The sequence below is a fragment of the Sorghum bicolor genome, chromosome 4 (assembly GCF_000003195.3).
Source record: "Sorghum bicolor cultivar BTx623 chromosome 4, Sorghum_bicolor_NCBIv3, whole genome shotgun sequence".
NCBI classification, from domain to species: domain Eukaryota; kingdom Viridiplantae; phylum Streptophyta; class Magnoliopsida; order Poales; family Poaceae; genus Sorghum; species Sorghum bicolor.
In genome coordinates this window covers 5,766,868-5,791,361 of record NC_012873.2, presented here as the reverse complement: position 1 = coordinate 5,791,361, position 24,494 = coordinate 5,766,868, and the positions used below count along the sequence as shown (strand labels likewise).

General features: G+C 43.1%; 4 protein-coding genes and 1 long non-coding RNA gene across 6 annotated transcripts; 4 read left to right on the top strand and 1 right to left on the bottom strand.

Moving 5' to 3' along the window:
* LOC110435012 lies at positions 660–1,499 on the top strand. Its single transcript, XM_021460263.1, has 2 exons — positions 660–907; positions 1,139–1,499. The coding sequence occupies exons 1-2, from the start codon at positions 671–673 to the stop codon at positions 1,388–1,390; spliced, it is 489 nt and encodes a 162-aa protein (XP_021315938.1). The 5' UTR covers positions 660–670; the 3' UTR covers positions 1,391–1,499.
* LOC8079431 (putative F-box protein At2g02030) lies at positions 5,430–7,809 on the top strand. Of its 2 annotated transcripts, none has more exons than XM_021460176.1 (2): positions 5,430–6,057; positions 6,469–7,809. In XM_021460176.1, the coding sequence occupies exons 1-2, from the start codon at positions 5,947–5,949 to the stop codon at positions 7,657–7,659; spliced, it is 1,302 nt and encodes a 433-aa protein (XP_021315851.1). In that variant the 5' UTR covers positions 5,430–5,946; the 3' UTR covers positions 7,660–7,809. The 2 variants fall into 2 exon arrangements, with proteins under 2 accessions (XP_021315851.1, XP_002453434.2); XM_002453389.2 differs by having other exon boundaries at positions 6,463–7,809.
* LOC110434991 lies at positions 7,929–12,764 on the top strand. The gene is made up of 4 exons (XM_021460177.1): positions 7,929–9,365; positions 9,778–9,821; positions 10,049–10,131; positions 10,233–12,764. Exons 1-4 carry the CDS (start codon positions 9,084–9,086, stop codon positions 10,235–10,237), a joined length of 414 nt encoding a protein of 137 aa, XP_021315852.1. The 5' UTR covers positions 7,929–9,083; the 3' UTR covers positions 10,238–12,764.
* Positions 15,768–17,450, bottom strand: LOC8079430 (elongation factor 2). The gene is made up of 2 exons (XM_002451648.2): positions 17,298–17,450; positions 15,768–16,527 (listed from the first exon to the last, which is right to left on the bottom strand). Exons 1-2 carry the CDS (start codon positions 17,443–17,445, stop codon positions 15,860–15,862), a joined length of 816 nt encoding a protein of 271 aa, XP_002451693.2. The 5' UTR covers positions 17,446–17,450; the 3' UTR covers positions 15,768–15,859.
* On the top strand, positions 16,445–17,173 carry LOC110434992. The gene is made up of 2 exons (XR_002452626.1): positions 16,445–16,545; positions 16,708–17,173. It is a non-coding gene; the product is annotated as an uncharacterized LOC110434992 (long non-coding RNA).

The window sequence follows — 24,494 nt, the reverse complement described above, 5'->3', positions numbered from 1 at the left end:
AAAGCTAGCTATAGCATGCACCGTGGTCGGTAATGCTCCTAGATTTTGCCGTGCTTTCTTCTCTAATAAACTTTTGAACACCTTTTTTTTTAGAATACCTTTTGAACACTTTGTGTGTCATCTGAATGAGACTAATAACAAGTGTGTTCAATTCGGTTCAGACCGTTCAACGTAGAATAGCATACGTTTTTATCCCGTCTCCAATGAGAAATTTACTCGCAACGTTCGTTCAGTAGTAACTCAGTTGGTCAGTCATCAGTCGTATACTCGTGACACCGGCCACCAGCTCCGTTGTTGAAGTTATCGTCATTTATCTTTGAAATCCTATATATGCACCTCTTCTGACATGGAGTATATATATATATATATATATATATATATTCTTTCCATTGGGTGAGGAGAGATCCTTTGGCCCGTTCGCATGCATGGTAGTTAGGATTGCAGCGAGCGACGACGACCAACAAATAAAGCTCATGCTCCTGCGTCGTTGAGACCAGGAGCAGTACGGTCAGCACCTGGCGGCAGCGAAAAATTGATTCAGAGTTTCGTTTGTCTTATAACTTGTAATTTTTTTTACCAATTAATGATATTTTTTTTCTTATGATAAATCAACCAACCAACAGTAGTATTTTCGGACCGTCGTCCTATCCTAGGCATCGCATGCCATACCATGCCATGCCCAGCCACCGACCGCGACGACGGCGGGGGTGCCAAGCGAACCCACGTCGTCGCGGACTGCGTACGCGCGTCGGCTTCTCGGTCGTCGCCCGCCGAAAGAGGTGGAGAGCGAGGCCAGGCCGGCCGATCGATTGCAGCCGATGCCTGCCTTTTCGCACGGCGGAATCCAGTCGCAGTAGAGCGGAATCCACGAGGGAAACCATCATTCCATCAAGGTCGATCGGGGTGGGTAGGTGCTGCAGAAAGGGCACGTACAACGCGTCGATTTGAGCTGTCTGTATGTTGTGTTTTTTGCAAAATAATCCCTGGCGAGCTGGCTTGGTCGTCGTCTCGCGAGAGGACGACGTCGGCTCGTGCTCCAAGGCCAAATCGACGCTGTCCCTCCCGCTGTACCAGCTGTTGCGAGCTATCGCCGGCATCGCCTGATCTAGTGCTCCGTGTGCTAAATCCATTGTCTCAGGGGCGAAAGGGGAAGACATGCATGCGGCAAATCCCCATCGTCGGCAGTAGCAGGGATGAACGGCAAGTTCCCCTCGTCGGCGGCGTCGGCCCCGGCCCCGGCGACGCACAGCATAAGCACCAACAACCGGGACCGAGCCCGAGCCTGATGTCCATGGCGACCGCGGTGCGCTCGCCCGCGACGCCGCTGCGCACAACATCCATGGAGGGGACATGCTGTCGCTGCTACTCTGTGCGGCTGCTTGTAGTTTAGGTGCTCGATGAAATTCCCAGTCAGTCTAAAATGCTAGTTCAATGGTCTATGCTATTTCTATATTAACTAGTCATGATCAATAAAAGTACTATATTCCTGTCTTGTGTTATTATGTTCATCTTTATATATAATATATATTATATTAATGTTTTTAAAATATTATAATTATGTTCATCATTATATATAATATATATTATACTGATGGTTTTGAAATATTGTAATTATGTTCATTGAACCTGTTTTCTATCAAATGGCCATACGATGGTATACAATTTGATATTCATAATTGATCCTAGCTACATACAAATCATTAAACGGCTTAGAGACATACCTTTGTCTATGGGTGTATGATCTATTTTTATATCTGTCTTTATGATAAATTCGAGACGCTTAGAGACGGAACCCGTCTGGGTTGTACATGCCCTAAAGCACCGGAAATGCATGCGTTCTGGTTCTCGCACGCCGCGGCTGTGCAGTGTAGCCGTGTAGGACTGTATCGTTTAGATTTTGGTCGCCATATTTTCTTTGGCAGTCACAATTCATCGAATATTAGGCGTGATAAGTTTCGGTCCCGGTGCTAGCGCCGGCCGTTCATTCACTTGTACTGCTTGTAGTATGAGCGCTGCTGCGCGTGGAGCATTTGGTTGGCGAGGCACATGTTTTCTTTTCCAATAGAAATAGAGCAGTTTGAATTTTGAGCACAGCAAAGCAATGATGCAGGCTTTTGGCGATGAACATCATCGTCATTAGGGCCTTGTTTAGTTTCAAAAGTTTTTGCAAAATAGACATTGTACCACTTTCGTTTATATTTGACAAATTATCTAATTATAGACTATGTGGGCTTAAAAGATTCGTCTCGTAAATTACAGGTGAATTGTGTAATTAATTTTTATTTTTGTCTAAATTTAATACTTCATGTATGCATCTAAAGTATTTTTCTTTTATATTAAATCAGCCAACAATAATTTCAGTTATAACTTTTCGGATCAGCGTGGCCCCTGCGTGGGTATTAGTCTGAAATAGTGATGGAGCTAAAAAAATTTAATGAGGTGCACTAATCGGTACATAGATTCTTAACGGACCAGCGTGGCCCGTGCGGGGCTATTAGTCTGAAATAGTGACGGAGCTAAAAAAATTTAAGGAGGTGCACTAATCTCATGGGTACATAAATTTTTTAAACCTAGTTAGTCTCTTGTTGAACAATAATTACCATAAACAAATAAAAGTGTTCCTTCGCGAACTAAACACGGCCACATATCGTGTTCAGCCTTTAGCGTCGAGTCGAATCTCTATCCCCCTTCAAAACAAGGAACAAAGACTTGTTTAGTTCCACCCAAAATTTAAAAAACTTTTTAAGATTTTCCATTCCATCGAATCTTGCGACATATATGTGAAGTACTAAATATAAATAAAAAATAACTAATTATATAGTTTACTACTAATTTGCGAGATGAATCTTTTAAATCTAGTTAGTTCATGGTTAAACAATAATTATCAAATACAAACAAAAATACTATAGTGACAAAAAAATCACATAGAGAACTAAACAAGGCCGCTAGCTGTACACTGGTCCACGACGGCCTCCCTTAATTTCTACTTCTACCCTTATCTCTATGTGTCACCAAAATAAAGATCATAAATAAGACCTTGTTTAGATACAAAAACTTTTTGGATTTCGTTACTGTAGCACTTTCGTTTATTTGTGATAAATATTGTCCAATCATGGACTAACTAGAATCAAAAGATTCATCTCGCGAATTACAGGTAAACTGTGCAATTAGTTTTTGTTTTCGTCTATATTTAATGTTTTATGCATATGCCACAAATTTCGATATGACAGGAAAACTTAAAAACTTTTTGGTTTTTGGGGTGAACTAAACAAGACCTAAATCTTACTTGTTGGAGACTTGGAGCAGCATCAGTTCACTTTTGTTATAGGAATATAGGATTATGCATGTTCCTTTCTTGAGTCATGAGAGATAGATCTTCATTTTCGTCGTTTTTAAATTTCATGCCAATCGTCAGCTAGCAGATCGAGCAGGTAGCTTTTGCAACAAGGCGGCCGTAGGCTGTTTGACTGATAAGCCACATGAGGTTGCTTGATTTGTTATGAGAGAAAAACATTGTTGAATGATTGGTAGATTCGGCTGATAAGTTCAAATGAACAACCATTCGTTCAAGCAGCATCTGCTCATGCTGCCTTGTTCAGTTCTGTTTTTTTGGATTTTAGATACTACAACATTTTTGTTTTTATTTAATAACTATTATACAATCATGAACTAATTAGGTTTAAAATATTCGTCTCGCGATTTACAGGTAAATTATATAATTAGTTTTTGTTTTCATCTATATTTAATGCTTCATATACGATTATACGTGCCGTAAAATTCAATGCGACGCAGAATCTTGAAAATATTTTAGTTTTGGGGTAAACTGAACAAGGCCCAAGATTTTTCTTAGGCCACTAGATACGGCCATACGGGTAGTGGGAAGGCGTTAGGCACTAACTATGAACTTCATAAATTGCAGATAAACTGTATAATTAGTTATGTTTTATTTATATTTAGTGTTTATGCATATGCCACAAGATTCGATGTGACGGGAAATCTTAATTTTTTTTTATTCTAGTGCACATGATCAATCGCACCTAAAATTCAAAACTTTTCAAGATTCTCCGTCACATCAATTTTACGACACATACATAAAACATTAAGAGTCTGTTTGGTTTTCCTTGTTAAATTTTAGCTAGCTAAAATTATTTAGCTACTCATGGGTAACTAATGGAACTAAACTATTTTAGTTCCTTTTAGCTAATGTGTTTGGAACTTTAGTTACTAAAGTGACTAAAGTTTAGCTAGATAAAATTTAGCAAGGGGAACTAAACATGACCTAAATATAGATAATAAATAAATAATTGTATAATTTAGCTGTAATTTACGAGACAAAAAACTTTTAAATCTAATTTGTTTATGATTAAATAATAATTACTAAATATAAAGAAAAAAGTCTACATCACCCCCTGAACTATGGGGTGGTGTCTACTTTACCCCCGAACTATGAAACAGTCTAATTTACCCCCTGAACTATCTAAAACCGTTCAAATCACACCCCCGAGTGGTTTTTGATGGCGGTTTTGCTACAGTAACCATGGTTTTGACTTTTTCTTTTTTCTATTTGTTTTCATATAATATTTGAAAAATCATAGTAAATCAAAGAAAAATCGTAAAATAAAAAATCTAATTTTGTTGGACTCCACATGAGTAGATCTATGCAATGAATATATAATATGGTATACTTTAGTATAAATTTTTTCTATAGCTTTAAATTAGTTAGAAAAAATAAATTTTATCTGTAATTAATTGGAATAATTCATAGCTGCACCTTCTGTTGTCCAATTGTGGTGAAATTTTTATGGTGGACTAATTATTCTATGCTTAAACTATAGTATATATTTCATACTCATCGGATCATGTATAACTTAGTTATAGATTTATTTATATTTAACAAGCATAAACCTGAATAAACTTAGTTATACATGATCTGATGAGTATGAAATGTATACTATAGTTCAAGCATAGAATAATTAGTCCACCATAAAAATTTCACCACAATTGGACCACAGAAGCTGCAGCTATGAATTATTCTAATTAATTATAGCTAAAATTTGATTTTTATAACTAATTTAAAGCTATAGAAAAAATTTGTATTAAAGTATACCATATTATATATTCATGGCGTAGATCTACTCATGCGGAGTCATACAAAATTAGATTTTCTATTTTATGATTTTTCTGTGATTTACTATGATTTTTCAAAGATTATATGAAAACAAATGAGGAAAAAAGAAAAAGTCAAAACCACGGTACGGTAGCAAAACCGCCATCAAAAACCGCCCAGGGGGTGATTTGAATGGTTTTGGATAGTTCAGGGGATAAATTAGACTGTTTTATAGTTTGAGGGGTAAAGTAGACACCACTCCATAGTTCAGGGGGTGATGAAGACTTTTTTCTAAATATAAACAAAATTGTAAAAAAAAAAGACTTCAGGAAGGAAGGCCAAAGAGCCCACTGCGATCCCCTTCACACCTCCTTCTCCCCGCGCCGTACGCAGCACCGAGCACCCCCGCGGCCGGCTTCTGCACGCAGCAACCCCCACCGCCGCATCAAGCAATCCCCCGCGGCTTCTGCAATCTGGTCCCCCCCCCCCCCCCGGGTCGCCCCTAACACCCACGGCAGTGGTGTTGAGCGCGGCGGCCACGAGCGGCGGGCGGCGGCCGCCTCCTGCGGCCGGGCAGGCGGCTGCCCCTTCTCTTCGAGTTCGCGGCCACCGCCTGTGGCTGGATCCGTTGTTCGCCGCCGGGAACGGGTAGGGTACACTGGCTAGATCTAGAGTACGGTTGGCCGTTCCCCGGCCTGACCAGGTCCGGCGAACCGGTCCCAGTCCGCTGTTGAACCCGACAGCCGGAGGACTACACGGAGGAGGTGGCGGAAAATTAGAGCGCGTCGCCCCTCCGTCGTCCTCAGCGCTCCACCCCGGCGTCTGTGGCAGCCATTCCTATGGCTGCGCGACCGCGCTTTTGTCGCCGCGGGATCTCGACATCTGACACAGGAGAACAACGGTTGGAGCGCTGCACAACTGTGGCGAATGGGCGATCCTTCATCAGCACTGTAAGTCACCCAACCACAGATCTTTATTTTTCTACCTCTATCTAGGCAATCTATCATGGCCTCATGGGATCGATTGGATAGGAGAAAGAATCAACTCTTTTCCCTTTATAAAAAATCGCTCAAAAATGGTTCAGTCTTTTGACGCCCGTTTTTTTTTAATATCTTCTGGTATCCTGTTGCTTATGATATACGTACTAGTAGTACACGTTTAGCAGTTGTAAAGAAAATCGTTTTCGTCTCCTAGACGGAAACGGAGGCCGGTCTCTACACGGATACGGTTACCGTTTCCGTTTTCCTGTGGTAGAATATCTTGCCAATTTATATATACCTATATATATATATGCCCACAGTGTGTCAATATTTAATCGATAAGTCTTTCTCTTTGGCTGCATGTATGCCATGAAGACGCAGAAGACGGGCACCAAGAGGAAGAAGGCACCATGCCCACAGCTGATGGAAGAAATTATTATGGAAATCCTGTTGCGCCTGCCTGTCAAGTCCCTCCTGCGGTTCAGGTCTGTGTGCAAGGCCTGGCGAGCCATGATCAATAACCCCATGTTTATCCGCGATCACCTGCGCCATTCTGCCTCCAAGTGGGAACAGAGCCCGTGCTTCATCGTCAGCCCACACACCCTGGACAGAATCATCCCTGACGAGCTCTGGCCAACCACCTTCTCCAATCACTTCCCCTTCTATCAATGGCAGCTGCAACCCAATAATAATGTGGCCACCTTCTTGGACTCCAAGGACTTCCCTGGCCAGTTCAAAAGGCTGCGCCACTTCATGCACTGCGATGGCCTGGTTTTTGCTCCCACTGATTCCAGCCTCTACCTCTTCAACCCAGCCACCAGGGAGGCCATCACTCTGCCCAACAGTCGCCGCAACAATCTACGAGCAGGTGGAAGAGGCAGCTGCTATTGTGCAGGTTTCGGCCTTGACCCACGCACCGGCAAGTACAAGGTGGTCCAGGCCTTCTACCGCTCACTAGATCCCGACACAGGAATGGGCACAGACATGGGCATGGAGGTGTTCACCGTTGCTGGCGACGACGGTGGTGCTTGGAGGGAGATTACGAGCAATCCTCCGTACCCTGCCAAGATAATCCAGACCGCCAAGGCCGTTGGTGGGTTCATGTTCTGGCGCCTCGCCAACCGCCAACTTGAGCAGACACTAAGCGGGATCCTTCATCTTAGTCTGGAAGAAGAGGAGTTTGGGATCACTGGGGTGCCAGCTCATTTGACTCCTGATGAAAAATTCACGCTGGACGTGCTACGTGGCCGGGATCTTTGTCTGACGTCCCACACCGATGACACATTGTTTATATGGATATTACCTGTAGCAGATAAGGGCTTGAACACACTATGGGAGTGGCATTACGCCATCCAGCTCTCAGGTCTTTGCCGTACAATGGCTCTTCCTCCTTTCAGCGACGGAATCATCTTGTACGATACTGAAAATATATGCTGCTACGACCTGGCAACTCTCAAGCTGAGGGTATTATGCAAATTGCGTCACATGAGGTACCAGGGGGCACGCAACTGGAAAAATCTCTTCAACTTCGATGTCGAGCCCTTCACGGAAAGTCTTATTCGGATCACTTAACAGCCGATCGATCATGAGAATAACAGCTTGTGCTGCAAGTATATTATCTATTTTCGTGCTTGTTGAACTGATATGTAATAAGTTGAAAGTTGTATGCTTAGCTACTGAATATATGTTTTGGTGTATATTTTCAGCTTAGCCATATATTTATTGCCTGATAAGAGTCATGAACGTTCCATCTTCTTTTCCTAATATATAATTGTTAAAATTTCAGTTCACCAATGCCCACCTATCCAGTCCATATAGGTTTTAGTCCACTAGATATCTTTATGTGTGTAGACTTGAATGTATGGGACAAGATAATAATAGCCTCTGATAAAAAGGAAGAACTTAGAAATTTACCAAAATCCATACTGAATCCAAAAGAGAAAGATTTTCCAAACCAAATTGAAAAGAGCTCTAATTGAATTGAAAAGAAGAAAGATTTGGAAGATGGAACGCGACTAACGACCATGAGCAAACATAGGAACATCGAGTCCCAAACGAGAATGGACACGACGCTTAGCCATGGCAAAGTACATGACCTCGCTCACAGTCGGAGTCCCGGACGCCGGCTGCTTGGAAGCCGAGGCCGCCTACCACCGTGATTCGAGGCCGCCCGTCGCCATGATTCGAGGCCGCCTGCCGTCGCGATTCGAGGCCATGCGGAAGCAGCAGCACTGCGGCCATGCTCTTGTCTTTCATCGAATGACTCATGCTGTCGTTAGCTGTGTGGCGGTGGCAGCTAGCTTCCCAGGACCAGGAGGCCAGGACCATGATACGGCAAGGATGCGTGGGTCGTTAGTTTTGCGGCGGCGGCGGCGGCTAGCTTCCTAGGACCAGGAGGCCAGGACCAGGATGCTTGGCTTCAGTACTCTGATGGCCCAATCTCTACAACTAATACCTTACCTATCGGCCTACCACTCCCGCTCCGCCCTTCCTCTCGCCCATCTCGCCCAGCTACGACCAACCACTGCAGCTCTCTTCTACGGTTCCACGCAGCTCCCCCACGCACGTCCTTCCATGGTAGGTCCCCGCCACCCGCTCGCTGCTGCCCGCTCGCCACCGGACGCACTCTAGGCGCTCGGGGCTGCCCGCTCTCTGCGCGCTGCCGTCGCCGTCGGACGTACGCTAGGCTCACCCACGGCTCGGGTCAGTCTGCTCCATCGCTCACCCATGCCCTCACGCCGCTGCACCGCCCTGGAGGGCGCCACCGGTGACCACTCCGCGCCTGCACCGGCACCTCGCCAAGTTGGACACCACTAGAGATCCCGAAGTCCTCTCCAATTGTCGAACCGTCGCTGCCCTTCTCGCTCGAGGCACCTCCCGCGCCGTCGTTCTCGCTCCATCCCAATCCGTGTCCGTGCCCTGCCCCGATCTGCCAACACCGATGACTCCTTTCCCTCCCTGCTGTGAATCCACGCCTGCTGCCAGCAGACGCCTCGATGCCGCCGCGGCGCTGTCTCGATGCCACCGGACGCGCCACTACCTCCACGATCTGCCCTGCCGTCGAGGCGGCTGGACGTGCGGCCGCTGGACACGCCACGCCCTCCGCAACGCCAGAAACACAAGTGGTCCTCACCGTCGAGCAGCCTGCTGTCCTCGCCGTCGTGCGCCGTGGCCAACATCGCACGTCTCTTGTATCTGCCTTGACAAAAGGTGTGTGCATTACAGAAGGATGCGGCGTCATGGCGCCCTGCTGCCGCCAATGCCACAATGATGCCAAGGTGCGTAGTCTTTGTTTGGTTCATCTCCCCCTATGCTCTCCATTTTACATCTAATTCAACAAGATCTGACTGCTGCATAATTGATGACCTGGACCTAGAATTGGATATGATTAGTATCGTTATCTAGCAGTGAATTTGGGATGTCAATCGGCTAAAGCAATCACATTTTATTCTTTTCTTTTGAGAGTGTATATATTTGTCTGATTCTTCTTCAAATTGGCATATAATGGCTACCTAAATATTCCTACCTTTTCTAGCTAATGAAGAATTCTCTAGAAAATATGGATGAGTTCTATGTTGATATGTCAAAGAAAAATTAGAGTATATGTTTTTTTTGGGGGGGGGGGGGGGGGGCAGTATGCGTGTATATATGCCTGGTTTTAACAGGTAGTCTAACATTGTTCTGTTCCAGGTCTCAAATGACCAATACCACTGTGATGGATGTGCCATATGCAGGTAACTGCCATACTGACAGGCAGTCTTCCACTTACCGCTCAAAAGTCCTACTTTTGCTAATTGTTCAGAACCGGTGGTGCAGATAACTTTTTTCACTGTGATAAACTTGTTTCACTGTGATAAATGTTGTAAGTTTCCGCACAAACTTCTTTCTGCTAATATTCCATTGCATGTTGTGCAACGAAGATTTTATTTGCACCCCTGGTGCTCTTGTTTCCATCCAACAGGGTGTTGCTACAACAATGTCATGAAGGATTCCCACTGCTCTGTCAAAAAAGCAATGCATCTCAACTGCCCTGTCTGCTTCGAGGTGAGAAACCTTTATTTCAATGAAACATCACTCTGAACTTTCCAGTTTCTTGATTTTGAGAAGATTTCCCTCTCTTATTTTGCACTATATATACTACTAAGGGTAAGGAGCATGAGAAGGCGGCCAAAGCTGAGGCAAGGGGCAACGAGCAAGAGGTGCCCGCGAAAAGGAATGACGATGTGGGTAACTTGACTTTTATTACATGAGCCCCAATACTAACACATAAAATTATTATGCTTGAAGCAGGATATGCAAGTGTAGTTTTAACTGTGATCAAGCCACATTTCTGTTTTCAGCATATGAGGTGAGAACTGTATAAGCATTTTACGTGTTCGAGAAAAAAATTGTATGGGCATTTTTAAACAAGAAGCAAAATAGCAGATTTGTTCTGTTCCTTAGGCTATGTATGGTGTGCATGTGTAGCTAGGAGGGAGCAAACAACAAAGTACATGAACTAAGGACTTGGCAATTTGACCTGCTATTTTAAGTCTTACTGAAGCTATAAGCTGTTGTTATATCTACAACACTAATGGGATGAGAAACAGAAAGATGAATGATGTCTTTAACAATAAAGTAATGCATTTGATTAAAAAAATAGATAGAGAAAAGCAGCCTACATAGTAAGACCATCCCTTATTAATGATTTAGAGGCACTACTACCCGCAAGGAGCCCATTTCCACCTCCGTGGCGGGCAGAGTTTTCGCCCGCCACGGTTATTCAACCGCACGCGAATACCCCCGGCCACAGGAACGCCCGCTGCAGTAAATAATTAACCGCAGCGGGCAATATAAAAAGCCCGCTGCGGTTAATCGTATTAACCGAAGCGGACATCATAACCCGCCCGCTACGGTTAATGCATTTACCGTAGCGGGCGTGTTACGATGCCCGCTTCGGTTAACTGACATTAACTGCAGCGGACGTTTTATGAAGCCCGCTTCGGTAGTTCGTTGGCTATAAATAGCAGCCAGCCGACCCTCTTCTTCTTCCTCACGGCTGCTCTCTTCCAAATCGTGGGGGGAGTGGTTTTGCTCTAAAATTTGACCAAACAATTGAATTGTGGTTTAGAACTTTGATTTGGTGGAGTAGAACATCATAAGAGGTACATAGGAACTCCCTCCCCTCTTTCCCTCCTCTTTCTCTCACTTTTGAGCCTCCCTTTATGTCTATATATATAGGTAGATCTAGATCTAGTTTCATGGAGGAGAGAGAAAGCTGTCTTTTTTGTCTAGATTCTTAATGGATGCATATGAAACCTTCTTTGTTCGATGTGTAACGGTTCGCAGGCACGAGATGGATAGGTCGGAATAGATGTATGGGATGAATTGGGTGCTTGACCCGCGGTACCTTGTCGAAGTGAGGAAGTTTGTTGCCGCAGCGAAAGCTCACCGTGAGAGATCGAAGCGGACGACAACCATATGTCCATGTTCTCACTGCAAGAACCTGACAGCCTTCACGAATGATGGTACGGTGCAGTCTCACTTGATTCGGTTTGGTTTCATGGAGGGTTACACAGTCTAGACTCATCACGGTGAAAGAGTGGACCCCAGTGGCGATGCATCTGGTTTGAGCTCGACGTCGACGACCATGAACCAAGAACCTAGAGCGCCCATCTCATCTCCAACGACTGCAGGGCCAACCTGTGGCAACAATGACAGTGCTCGTGATTACATCACGGTGGAGGATATCGAGGTGATCGAGGGTTTAGTTAGCCACATCGATGAAGATGACGTTGTGTATGGCTCCCCGAAGTGGTTGGAAAACTTCAGGGAGATGAAGCAGGCTGCACTTGATCCACTGTATAAGGATGGCGACAATTGTCCAAAGGAGTGTACGGTGCTCCGGTTCAACCTCCACATGTTGATGATGAAGGCCCGGCATGGCTGGTCTGATACTAGCTTCAATGAGCTGTTAAGTTACCTTGCTACCACGTACCCGACGGGTAACAAGGTCCCCGCAAATACCTACCGTGCGAAGAAGTTTATTCGTCCAGTTGCGATAAAACTTAAAAAATTTGATGCCTGCCCCAACCACTACATCTTGTATCGAGGCAAGGAGTATGAGAATATGACGAGCTGTCCGCACTGCGGCGCCAGTCGCTACAAGAGGAATGCTTGATGTCGTGTGGACGAAGACGACGACGTGGCCTTGCGGGGTGGTCCGAAGAGGAAGAATGGGGGCAAGAATAGCAGTGCCACAGCCAATCACATCTCGTCTCAGCAGGATGAGGAAGAAGAGGGTTACACGCGGAGGAAAAGTCTGGCACTATCGTTGTGGTACGTACATGCCTGTGACCGACCACTTGCGTGCACTATTCGGGAACCCAGAGGATGCCAAGCTCATGTCCTGGCATGCATCAGCTGACCGCAAGAAGGATGATGGCATGCTGTGGCACCCATCCGATGGCCAACGGTGGAAAGATTTTGACAAGGCATACCCGGAATTCGGTAAGGAGCCTAGAACGTTCGGTTCGCGCTGAGTACTGATGGGATGAACCCTTTTGGTGAGCTTAGCAGCTCGCACAACACCTGTGAAAGGTCCTTGTTTGGTTTTGGTAATTGAGTGACAACTTAGGTGGACTAATAGTGTTTATGTGAGATACACAGGAGATTAGTCCACAGGTGATGATGTGATAAAGGAGCTCATTGCATATGAGACATGACATGGAGTCATGTGACCAAAGTGGAGAAGATCAAGATGAGGCTTGGCTTGATGGACCGGTTGCAAGAGTGAAGGGCAAGTCAGAGGCTTTGAAGCGAGGGACCGCGTGTGACGGTGAAGCTTGAGCAAGACTTGGCGCCGATGGACCGAGGCAACGGTGAAGAGCAAGTGAGGTCAAGATCGATGAACCAATACTGTCACGTGATGATATGAAGTGGATCATATCATTTGGTGATTGGTTGGTGCATGTGTTGCATCAACATCGGAGGAGATGGAATGGAATGCGCAAGGCAAAGGTATAACCTAGGGCATTTCCATTTCACCGGTCATAGGTGTGTAGAGAAGTTTATGACCGGATTTAGGATAGATGGCCGTACTATAAAGAGGGGCAAACTTGTTTGCATATCGGTCATCTAGTGCCACTTGAGCGATCTAACTTTGCATACATGATTAGGATCGAGTGGCGTGGCAAGTTTGAGAGGCTAACTCCTTTGGAAAAATATTTGTGAAAATGCTAACACACTTGCACATGGTGGTGTACACTTGGTGGTGTTGGCATATTTGCAAAGGAGAAGGTGTTGGAGTTGATTTTGTTCAACTTGGAGAAGAGAGAGAAGTCTTTCGGTGTTCTCCGGACTTTAGGATGACTTTTAGATTGGAATACTGCTTTGATCCATTTTGATTTGGATTGAGTATTCATATAGATTGGATAGCACTCTAAGTAAGCTTTCCAAAATGTCCAAGATCATCGAATTTGGAGTTCGGAGCTAGAAGTTAGCAACCTAACAAGTTGAACTGCAGGCACAGGACGCTGAGAGTCCGGTGCGCACAGGACGCGTCCGGTGTGAAGCAGCAGAGCGTCCGGTGCTACTGTTCCAGACGCGCGTGCGTGTGCTAGCCGTTGGCGGCAACGGTCGAGTTCAAACGGCTAGTGAGACGTGGCTGTTTTTAGAGCACCGGATGCACTGTTCCAGCGTCCGGTGCTACCTACAGTGAGTCCGGTGCTCACGACTTTTGCCCAATGAAGGGGCAATGGCTAGTTTAGCCCTTGGGGCTATAAATAGAAGTGGTGGCCGGCCTTGGCTGGTTCAGAGCACCCTTGGGACTTAGTGTCCATGCTTGGGGAGTGCTAGGAAAGCCTCTAACTCACTTGTGCTTGCAAGAGTGTGAATCAATAGCGAGTGAGTGATTCTAGTGCGTTGCATTGAGAGATTGCATCGAGTGGCACTAGGTGTTCGTGTTGCAAGCCGGTGGTGCTTGTTACTCTTGGAGGTTGCCACCTCCTAGACGGCTTGGTGGCTTGTGACTCCGTCGAAGCACGCAAGGAGATTGTGCGGTGCTCCGGAGAAGAGATTCTGAGGGGTACGGTGCTCACCCCGCGGGGATCGCGAAGACCAACTCTAGTTGAGCGAGACGTGAAGAGCGACAAGTGGTCCGGCCGAGTCAAGTGCTAGAGCTTGTGGAAAGCACTCCACGTGGGAGAGTGTGACTTGCGGGTCACCACTAGCAAGAGGACCGACGGCAACCTTGGAGCTTGTCTCAACGGGGACGTAGCTTGGTGGCAACCAAGTGAACCTCGGGAGAAAATCATCGTGTCAACATTGTTCTTCCCGTTGGTTTGCAAGTCCCTATCACAAGCTTGTTATTACATTCATATACTTATGCTTGTGTAGTTGCTCTTGTTTTTAGTTAGCTTGTGTAGCTTGGTAGTTATCTTCTTGCTTGTGTAGCTAGAAGTAGTTCCCTTGCGTGACTAATTTGGTTTGTGTAACCTTGTTAGTCATATTGCTTAGTTTGTGTAGCTAAGTAATTTGCGCTCTCTAATTTGGCATTGGTTGCCTTGTTATTGAGCTTGCTATTGAGCTTAGGCTTTGTGCGCTTTGCCTCACTAGTTTGTGTAGGAGCTCCCCGGTTTGCAAAGTACTAGTTGCATAGGTTTGTGTGACCTTGCTCTTAGAATTGATTAGGTGAGCTCTTGCTAAGGTAGCACCTTGCTTGCTTGTTTAGGATCTTTTCAAGGTGCTAGAGAACTTAGATAGAGGGGTGTAGTCTTGGCTACACCGATAGTTTTAATTCCGCACTTGTTTCGGTTAACCAGGGCGTAATAGTTTTTAGAAAGGACTATTCACCCCCCTCTAGTCCGCCATCTCGACCCTTCAAGTGGTATCAGAGCTAGGTCTCTCATTTGTGGTCTTCACCGACCTGAGAGGATGGTGGCTTGTGGGCTAGATGTTGAGTGTCCACACATTTTTGATGGCACACACTTTGCATGGTGGAGAAATTGGATGCAATGCAATTTTAAGTTTATTTCTCCTCAAATGTGGTGGATCGTAGATGTGGGGTTTTCTTGTGCAATTGATAAAAGGTTGCAACTCAAGCGCAAAAGAAATGCCTACATCTTGATTGCCAAGCTACTAACATCTTCTACTCATCTATGAAAGATAATATATTTGGTGAGATCATGGATATAAAGTCCGCCCATGAGATTTGGGTATTTCTCAATGAGAAATATGGGGCAATATCCAAAAAAAGATGATGTGCCAAAGGTGGACGCAAATGAGGATGTTGAGGATGACCACAACATGGTGGTTGTGGAGGATTGCTCCACCTCATGGTCAAGTGAAGAAGATGATGATCATTCTACAAGATCACTTGACAAGGATGATGATGATGCCACAAGTGATGCAAATGATGATGCTACCTCATGCACACTTGATGATGAAGATGATGGCTATGAGAGTGATGCTTCCACAAGCTCATCTACTACATCACCACATTGCTTCATGTCACATGGTGACACTAAGGTATCTATTGGTGATGTGATTATTGATTGTGATGGTCCAAATTTTGAGCTTGTATGCAAACTCTCAAAAGCTTTAAGAAATGAGCTAGCAAAAACAAATAAATTGAAAATTAAAAACTCATTTCTAAAGACCACATGTGAACAACAAAAGCATCTACTTTATGTTACTACTTGTTCACATGAGGAGCTAAAATTGGTTCATGAGGAACTTTGTGTTACTCATGATAACTTGGTAAAAGATCATGCTTTTCTCACTAAGAAGATTTCTAATGAAGAAAAAATCCTCTCAAGCACGAAGGAGACCCTGTGTTTTTGCTGGTCCATGTCATGGTTTTCATGTCAAAAAAGTTATCCCCCCATATTTTCTTCCTTATAAAAGCTTCATCGAGCTGGAACAGTGGTGCAAGCATCTTCGAGAAACTTGTAAGGGTAAAGCCCCAGCCATAAGACATGCTGGTAAAAGCCACAGTTCCCTTTTCTGGGCTGAAAGTGAGATCACCAAGGAGCTTATCATCATAACTCTCCATCACCTCATTGATGTTCTTGATAGCCTGAAAGAGGCCCTGGTATACTTCCTCTCCGTCATCAATTGATCTGTACAGCCATGAATCCAAAATATTTAGTGAAAGAACGGTCTTGATTCTCTCACTAACAGCATGTTTGATCAGGCCTCCCTGATGAAGGGAAACACCCTCATCAACTAACAATATAGCTCCATCAGCTAAAGTCAATGCACTTGTGGCTTTGGAAGGGGCATCCGCGTGCCCCGGTGAATCGATTATGTTGATGAAGAAAGTATGGTCATCTTTCTGCACATTGCCAACTTGCATGTCATAGCAAAAGGAGAGGTCCCCTGATTCACCTGCCCCTTCCTCCTCAGCTCTAGCTCCAGTACCACGAGATGGTAACAAAGAATCCAAGAGTTTTGTCTTATCTGCAAAGAACAGTGCAAGTAAGTACTCTCTACTATTAAAGTTCTTCAACAATATAAGAGGAATGATTTACTGCCAAAACCAAAATTTGTGATATTGTGGTGAATAGTAACTAGTGCATTCTGGTAAGCTAAATATGATGTGCTACTAAATGTCTTAATTAAAACAATCTGTTTTTTCAGGTAGACTGAATGAGGAAACATATCCCAATATATTGCTAGAAGCATTGCTTGGAAATTCAAACAGATCAGAAGCAAGATTAAGTCCTGGGTAAAGAATAAGGCTGGCCTAGAGAAACTCGTTGAAAATTGCAATGGCAACAGAGGTTCAGGCAAAACACAATTGCACATCTCCAGAGCATGGGTGGGAGGACAATTGTGGATCATGAAGAAAAAAGGTTCTCTGTTTTGGCGAGAATTCAAGGCTAAACTAGGTTTTTCAACTGAGAGAAATGCTCTTTGATCTTAATCATCTCTTTGAAGGACTTAGGGTTCTTACAGAAGTACAGAACTAATGTTACCTTTCCAGAACAGCCTCTAATGAACTTCTACTTCTTAAAGATGACTTAGAAGAAATTAGAAATCAAGCAACAAAATGTTATTAAGAGTCTGTTGATTTAAACAAGACGTCGAGATGCGACTACGCAAACAGCAGAGCTACATACTTTTTTTTTTGAAATGATTGAAGCAGCAGAAAAACTTTTAATGCACCTTTTTTATGGAAACAAGATGTTGAGACACGACTATTATTAAAGCATAAGGAAGTCACATACCATGCTTTCTTGGACAGATAATTACTACATTGCGAACTCTCTCTATGTCGCGAACCCTTTCTCCATCAAGAGCACTCTTATTCTTTCCATAGTGATTGTGGTCCTTCTCGATGATGGTATTCGGTATCTCCTTTATCAGTTTCACCATGTTTGGATACCTTCCACAAACATATAACATCAAATTATATGAAGAGTTCCACCTCTCTGTGAGACCCTAAGAGCAACTCTGGTGGTGGTGCAGCTAACTATATGTATACCATACTAATTAACTGCTTATTTAGTTCCTAAAAATTTTCAGATTCCTCGTCACGTCGAATCTTTGAACGCATGCATAGAGCACTAAATATAGATAAAATAAATAACCAATTACATAGTTTACTTGTAATTTGCGAAACAAATCTTTTAAGCCTAATTAGTCCATGATTAGACAATAATTACTAAATACAAACGAAAGTGCTACAGTAGCCATAACCAAAAAATTTCACGAACTAAGGCCTTGTATAGTCCGAAAAGTTTTTAGATTTGGTCACTGTAGTATTTCCGTTTGTATTTGGCAATTATTGTCCAACCATGGACTGATTAAGCTCAGCAAACTGTGCAATTAATTTTTGTTTTTGTCTATATTTAATGCTCCGTGCACGTGACGTAACATTCGATGTGATGAGAAATCTTAAAAACTTTTTGAATTTTAGGATAAACAAGACTTAAACAAGGCCAAACAAAGGAAAGACTATAACAAATGAACCACACAAGAGCATTGAATAGGGCGAGGTAGAATATCCCAAAAATCGTCAGAGAAAGCCAGTTCCAGGGGTGTGCGACGGGTGGTTAACGAGAGAGCAGGCCCGCGGCGACGTCGCGCAGCGGCACGGTGCTCCGGTGCGGCAAGGCGGAACAGCAAGGTGGAGCGGCGCCGTTTGGCGGGGTTAGCGCGCGTCGCGGGCGCGAGCTCCAGGTGTTCCTGGTCTGCGTCGACGACGGCGGGGGCAAGGCACGGCGCAGGGCGGCGTTGTCGGTGCGCGTCGCGTGCGCGGGCGCTTGGCAGCCCATTGCTCGCGCGGGGCAAGGTTGCGCGGTCGACGGCGTGGCGGCACAAGGCCGTGGGCGGACGGGGTCGCGCGGGCGTGCGCGGCCGTGAAGTGGCCGGCGACGACCCGGTGTTCGTGCCCTGCAAGGAGAAAAGGTCCGGCTCGAAGGCACGGCACAAGCACAACACAGGCAGGTTGAGGCTCATCGGCGCTCGGCCGGGCAGCAAAACCGAGGAGGGAAGGAGAGTGTGAACGCGACTGCGTGCACCTACGGGCGTGCAGGCGATACCGTGGCGAGGCGGAAGGCGGGGTCGACGCAGGATCGCAGGGCCGTGGTTCTCGGCGTCACGGAACTGGCGCTTCGGCTCGCGGTTCGGCTTCGGCGGAGACGGTGGTCCTCCGGTAGTCGTCCCCCTCGTGCTCCGGCTCCTCTCTCTCTCGATACTGTTCCGGCTTGAGGTCGCCGTACGTGGAGGCGGTAGCAGCTTGGCGATGATAGTGTCGTTGATGTCCGTTGCGGCGAGGTGCGGCCCCTCCTCGCCCCTCTCCTCCGGATCCTCTTCCCCCCTTCTCCCCTTTTCCTCCCTCTCGGTGGCGTAGGTGGAATTGGGGTTTTCCGCCGAGCGAATTATGGTGACGCTGCCGCCTGCGGCGTCGGGAGAAAGAAAAGCGAGCAGAGGGAGAGGGAGAGAGAGAGAACGGCGTTTTTTTCGAAACTCAGAGAGAGAACGGCGTTGGCTTGGGAAAGAAGATGAATCACGCTGTACTTGTATGCTTAAAACAAAAAAAAAAAATCACGCTGTATGCTACTGGGACATGCATCAGCTCTTGCTGGGCCAGGCCGATAGATGGGCCTCGATAGTTGGTCTCCGCTGCACACACACCCCTCCTGATTCTGCTGCTGCTTGGCATTTGTGACTACATAACATTCGATTGATTTTTTATATTTTGAACAATACAAACATGCCACGTAACAGTTTCCTACTGATAAAAAATCTAGTGAAAACAAAGCATTACAAAACGGTGAAAACCAAACCCGAATCGAGATTTTTTTTTCTTTGACACCTACTCCCTCAGTCCCAAAAAGAGTGACGTTTTTGACTTTTAGACATCGTGTTTGACCGTTCGTCTTATTCAAAAATTTTATGTAAATTATAAAATAAATAAATTATTAGTAAAGTATATCTAATGATAAGATAAGTCTTAACAAAATATATAATATTTATGTAAATTTTTTGAATAAGACAGATGGTCAAACAAAATGTTTGAAATTCTAAAACGACACTTTTTTTGGGACGGAGTGAGTACTAGGTACAACTGCAGTTCTTGTACACGACGCACTGCGTCCAACAATCCATACATATTACAGTATCTCTTATTTTTCAAGTGGTGGTGGTCACGAATCCTAGATCATCTGCCTCAATTTCAGTTTGCACCATGCATGTTCAGCGAGGATTTTATTTAATTTGGTGTTATTTTCCCTTTTCTTGTGTTCTCTACCTCATCATGTCAAGAATACATGCATGACGTCCTTTTTTTTGTCAGAAATGACATGTCATTGTTTTTTTTGGTCAGATTGGCTGAGCTAGTGCAGCACCTTTGTGTGCCTCTTCAAACGCCTCTAATCTAATGCAGACCCAGGTTTAGGAATTCCAAATGGACCTGTCTCGCTTAGGCGCTCTTAGGTCTTGTTTAGTTCGCAAATTTTTTTGTTTTTGGGTACTGTAGTATTTCGTTTTTATTTGATAAACATTGTCCAATCACGGAGTAACTAGGCTCAAAAGATTCATCTCACAAATTACAGGTAAACTGTGCAGTTAGTTTTTATTTTTGTCTATATTTAATGCTTCATGCATGCAACCAAAGATTCGATGTGACGGAGAATCTTGAAAATTTTTGCGAACTAAACAAGGCCTTACCGGCAAGCCGAGGGCCGCGAACCCAACAGTGCAGGCTCGGAATGTCCTCATGGTAAAGTTGGGTTTGGGATCTCCATGCGATCAGTAGACTCAACGGCTTTCAAAAAGTTTGAGTCGATCCTTGTTGAGCTTCTATCGGCTTCCAAACATGAGGCCTTCAAAGTGTTGTTTTAGGATGATGACTTCCTCGATGGCTTTGTCATAGAAGCAGAGGAGATGGAGCTTGAGACTCGCTAGTGTGTACCTTGCGTGCTTCCTAGTCACATCTTGGGTGTCTAAGCTAGTTGAGCTCATTGGTTGCGCTCTTTGTGTCGTGCAATGTGCTGTGTAATATCGCCTTAGTGCTCCTCTTGGATCCCTGCTATTCAGTAACACCAATTATCTGCAGTAGCTTCTAGTAGCTTTGTAACTTGTTAAATCTATTTTCTCTTAATATAAAACATGCGCTAATGACACGGTCGTGATACATGTCATCGTGTAGTCTACTTGGCTCGAGGTAAACCAGCAGCAGTAGTTGCATAGTTCCATCTTAATTCGGTCCGTTGATTCCTGAAGGAATTAATAGGTTACATGCGCATCACCAGATTGCTTACTGGTTTTTGCAGTTAACGTATAAAGTATGAATATCTCTGGATTTTTCTGATTGAGCAGGAAACTCGATCGTTTAGTAGTAGACAGTGTCGAAGTAGAGTTTTGAAGAGCCATGGCAGTTAACGTATAATATTCTGATTGAGCAGGAAACTACTCGTAGCTGAGAGTATCCGCACGTGAGCGTGCTCCGTCCAGCCCGGCGGTCGCACCTAACGGGAGACGTTGCGGGTGAACAAATTTGGGTGGACGCAGGGTCCACTCTACCACCCATGCGCCCCCAACGCTAATGTAGGACGTGTGGCACTCCATAAAATTTAACCGTTTGATGGAAGGGGTGGATCGTTTGCGGCACCTCGGCTCCTTGCATGGCAACGCTTAGAGAGACTCAGTTAGCGGCTCGCGGCTCACGCCTGACTGCCCAGCCATGCCTCGACAAAATCCAATTCAGGCCTAATTTAGTTTTAAAATAAATTCAAGATTTCTCGTTACATCGAATCTTTAGACGCATATATAAAACATTAAATATAGACAAAAATAAAATTACAAAATTTACTTATAATTTACGAGACGAATCTTTTGAACCTAATTAATTTATGATTGGACAATAATTATCAAATATAAACGAAAGTACTATAATAATCAAAGCCAAAAATTTTCGCGAACTAAACAAAGCCTCAAGGCATCTCAGCTCTCATGCTTTGGGTGCTATATCGACGGTGTCGCATGAAGTGGCAAGGACCTTCTTCATTATCCGTGGCTGGCATCGAACCAGGGTCTTGTTTAGTTGTTGAAATTTTTTGGTTTTGACTACTGTAACATTTTCATCTATATTTGATAATTATTATCTAATTATAGATTAACTCTCAAAAATTCATCTTGCAAATTATAACTAAATTGTATAATTGATTTAAATCTATTTTTAATGCTTCATGCATGTGCCGCAAGATTTGATGTGACGAGATTTTTTTTCGATGAGATTTTTTTTAAAAAAGGAACTAAACCAGGCCTAGTGCTCTATAAAATGCCAAGCAAGAAACTGAGGTCACAGTCCACATATAGCTTTCCATTGTTATGCAGAAAATAGATTTGGAGTCGCGCTATGGAGATGCAGTTGGCGTGCCTCACTGAGGAGTTGAGCTAGATGATGAAGCCGAGCTGCTGACCCAGTCTCTCTAACCTTGCCACGCAAGGAGCCGAGATGCCGCAGAAGAGCCGCCTCTCCGGTCAGACGGTTAGATTTTATTAAGTGCCACGCGTCCAACATCAGCGCGGAGGGCGCATGGGCAGTAGAGTGGACCCTGCGTTTACCCAATTTTTTTTCGGGTGCGGAGGTGGCTAACGGGAGAAGTCGGAGGTGTGGCCCACCGCTAACGGGTTCGGATAGATTCGAAAGTCGAAACGTATCTGCCGAATCACAATTCACAAGTATGGCCCTCGCCCTTGTATATATAGGAGCTGTCCGTATATACGTGATTATATTATTTAACACAATCATCGGATGAGCGCCTGGCCGGATATGCTCTCGTAAATAAAGTATTAATAAATAAAGTGAGTATGTTTGCATACATGTATTTAAGAATATGTTCATATACTCATGGAATTTGACTGTAGAGTATATGTAGGGATTTTAGGAGAAAACATAGTATGCTTTATATATGCAGATATATTTTTTGACATGAGTATCAGTACATACACAATAAAATGAGGAGTTTTGAGGGAAAATAGTATGCTAGCATACGTGTATTATATCTCTACAACTAAAAATTATAGAGAGGACCTATCTACCACATACATGGTGAAGGCACAACTCTCCTTTTACTATGTCATGATAGGCTATCCCATCAACCCAGGCCCCACTCACCCATGCATGCAAAATTGTTTTAGCAAATTAAAAAAGTCATAACTCTTAAACCAAAGATATAAATTAAATTTCGGTTGCACTATTAAAATTTTTATAACAAATCCTTTAAAACAAAATCACACATAGATATATTTAGATAAAATTTTATTAATGAATATTTATCTCTACAACTAAAAATTATGGAGATGACCCGTCCACAACTCACATCTCTTTGGTGATCTTTTTTACTGCGCGATGACACGCTATCCCATCAACCTAGGCCTCACTCACTTATGCATACAAAATTGTTTTAGCAAAGTAAAAAAAAAGTCATAACTCATAAACCAAAGATATAAATTAAATTCCGATTGTACCATTAAATTTCTTATAACAAATCCTTTAAAACAAGATCACATATGGATATATTTATATAAAATTTTATTAATGAATATTTATCTTATAAAGATAAAATATTTTCTTTTATTAAGTAGAGACAACATTCTAGGTTCAACTAGGTTCAACAGATAATGTTCTGTCTTTGTAAAAAAAATATTATCGATTTAGAAGAATAGTATTTTGGTTTTAGGTTTATGAAACTGATATTACAATATACATAAAAATACATAAATACATGACATAGATAAAAATAATAATAAAATCTAGAGTAAAAAGCATAAGAAAAAACTAAAAACACAAAATGGAGAAAAAATTCAAATAATGTCAAAAGGTTACTTTTCAAATATCATAAATATATTTATAGAATATTAACATCACTAAATACATCATAGAACATCATTAAATATATTATAGAACATCACATCTATTATAGATTACATGTATAGTAAGTGAACACCATAAGAAATATCATAGAACACCACATGTATACTACGTAAACATGACATAACACAACATAGAACACTAAATATATACCACATAAACATCGCATATATATAGAAAATAAAAATAAAAAATAAAATTACTAAGAATAAAAATATAAAAACAAACATGATTAACAAATGATAAAAAGTGCATATAGCAAATAAAATAATGAATAATTTAAATAAGGATAAAAAGAAGATTAAAAGGAATTAAAATATAAAATAAGAATAAAGAAAAATAGAAAACCTGAAAAGAAAAAAGAAAAACAAATAGAAGCAAGGAAGAACAATAAAACTAAAACCAAAAGAAAAAGAAAATAAAAGGTAAAATTAAAACAAGAAAAGAATAACGAAAGGACAGGAAATAAAATAAAATCAAAAAACAAAAACTGAAAAGAAATGAAAAAGAAGAATATAGACAGAAAAAATAAAATAACAATGAAGAAACATAGAGTATGTGGATTTTAAAACGCGTAACAACGTACGGGCATTAACCTAGTTAGTACATATTTTTGGAAAGAGAGTCTGTACAGATACTACTTTATAAAAGATTATGTATGATGTATACAATTTCGAGGAGTATTTGTACATCTGTTTACAAGGGTCAAAGTATATACCTCCTTTGTTGGGCACATATATACTAACTTCTAATTTCATGAGACTAGTCCATTTATAGAAGCAAGCATTCTTGAGTTAATTGCAGTAATTCTTAGGCCTTGTTTAGTTCACCATAAAAACCAAAAACTTTTCAAGATTCTCTGTCACATCGAATCTTGCGGCACATATATGAAGTATTAAATATAGATGAAAACAAAAACTAATTGCGCAGTTTGTCTGTAAATCGCGAGACGAATCTTTTAAGCCTAGTTACTCCACGATTGAACAATGTTTGTCAAATAAAAACGAAAGTGCTATAGTGTTGAAATCCAAAAAAAATTGGA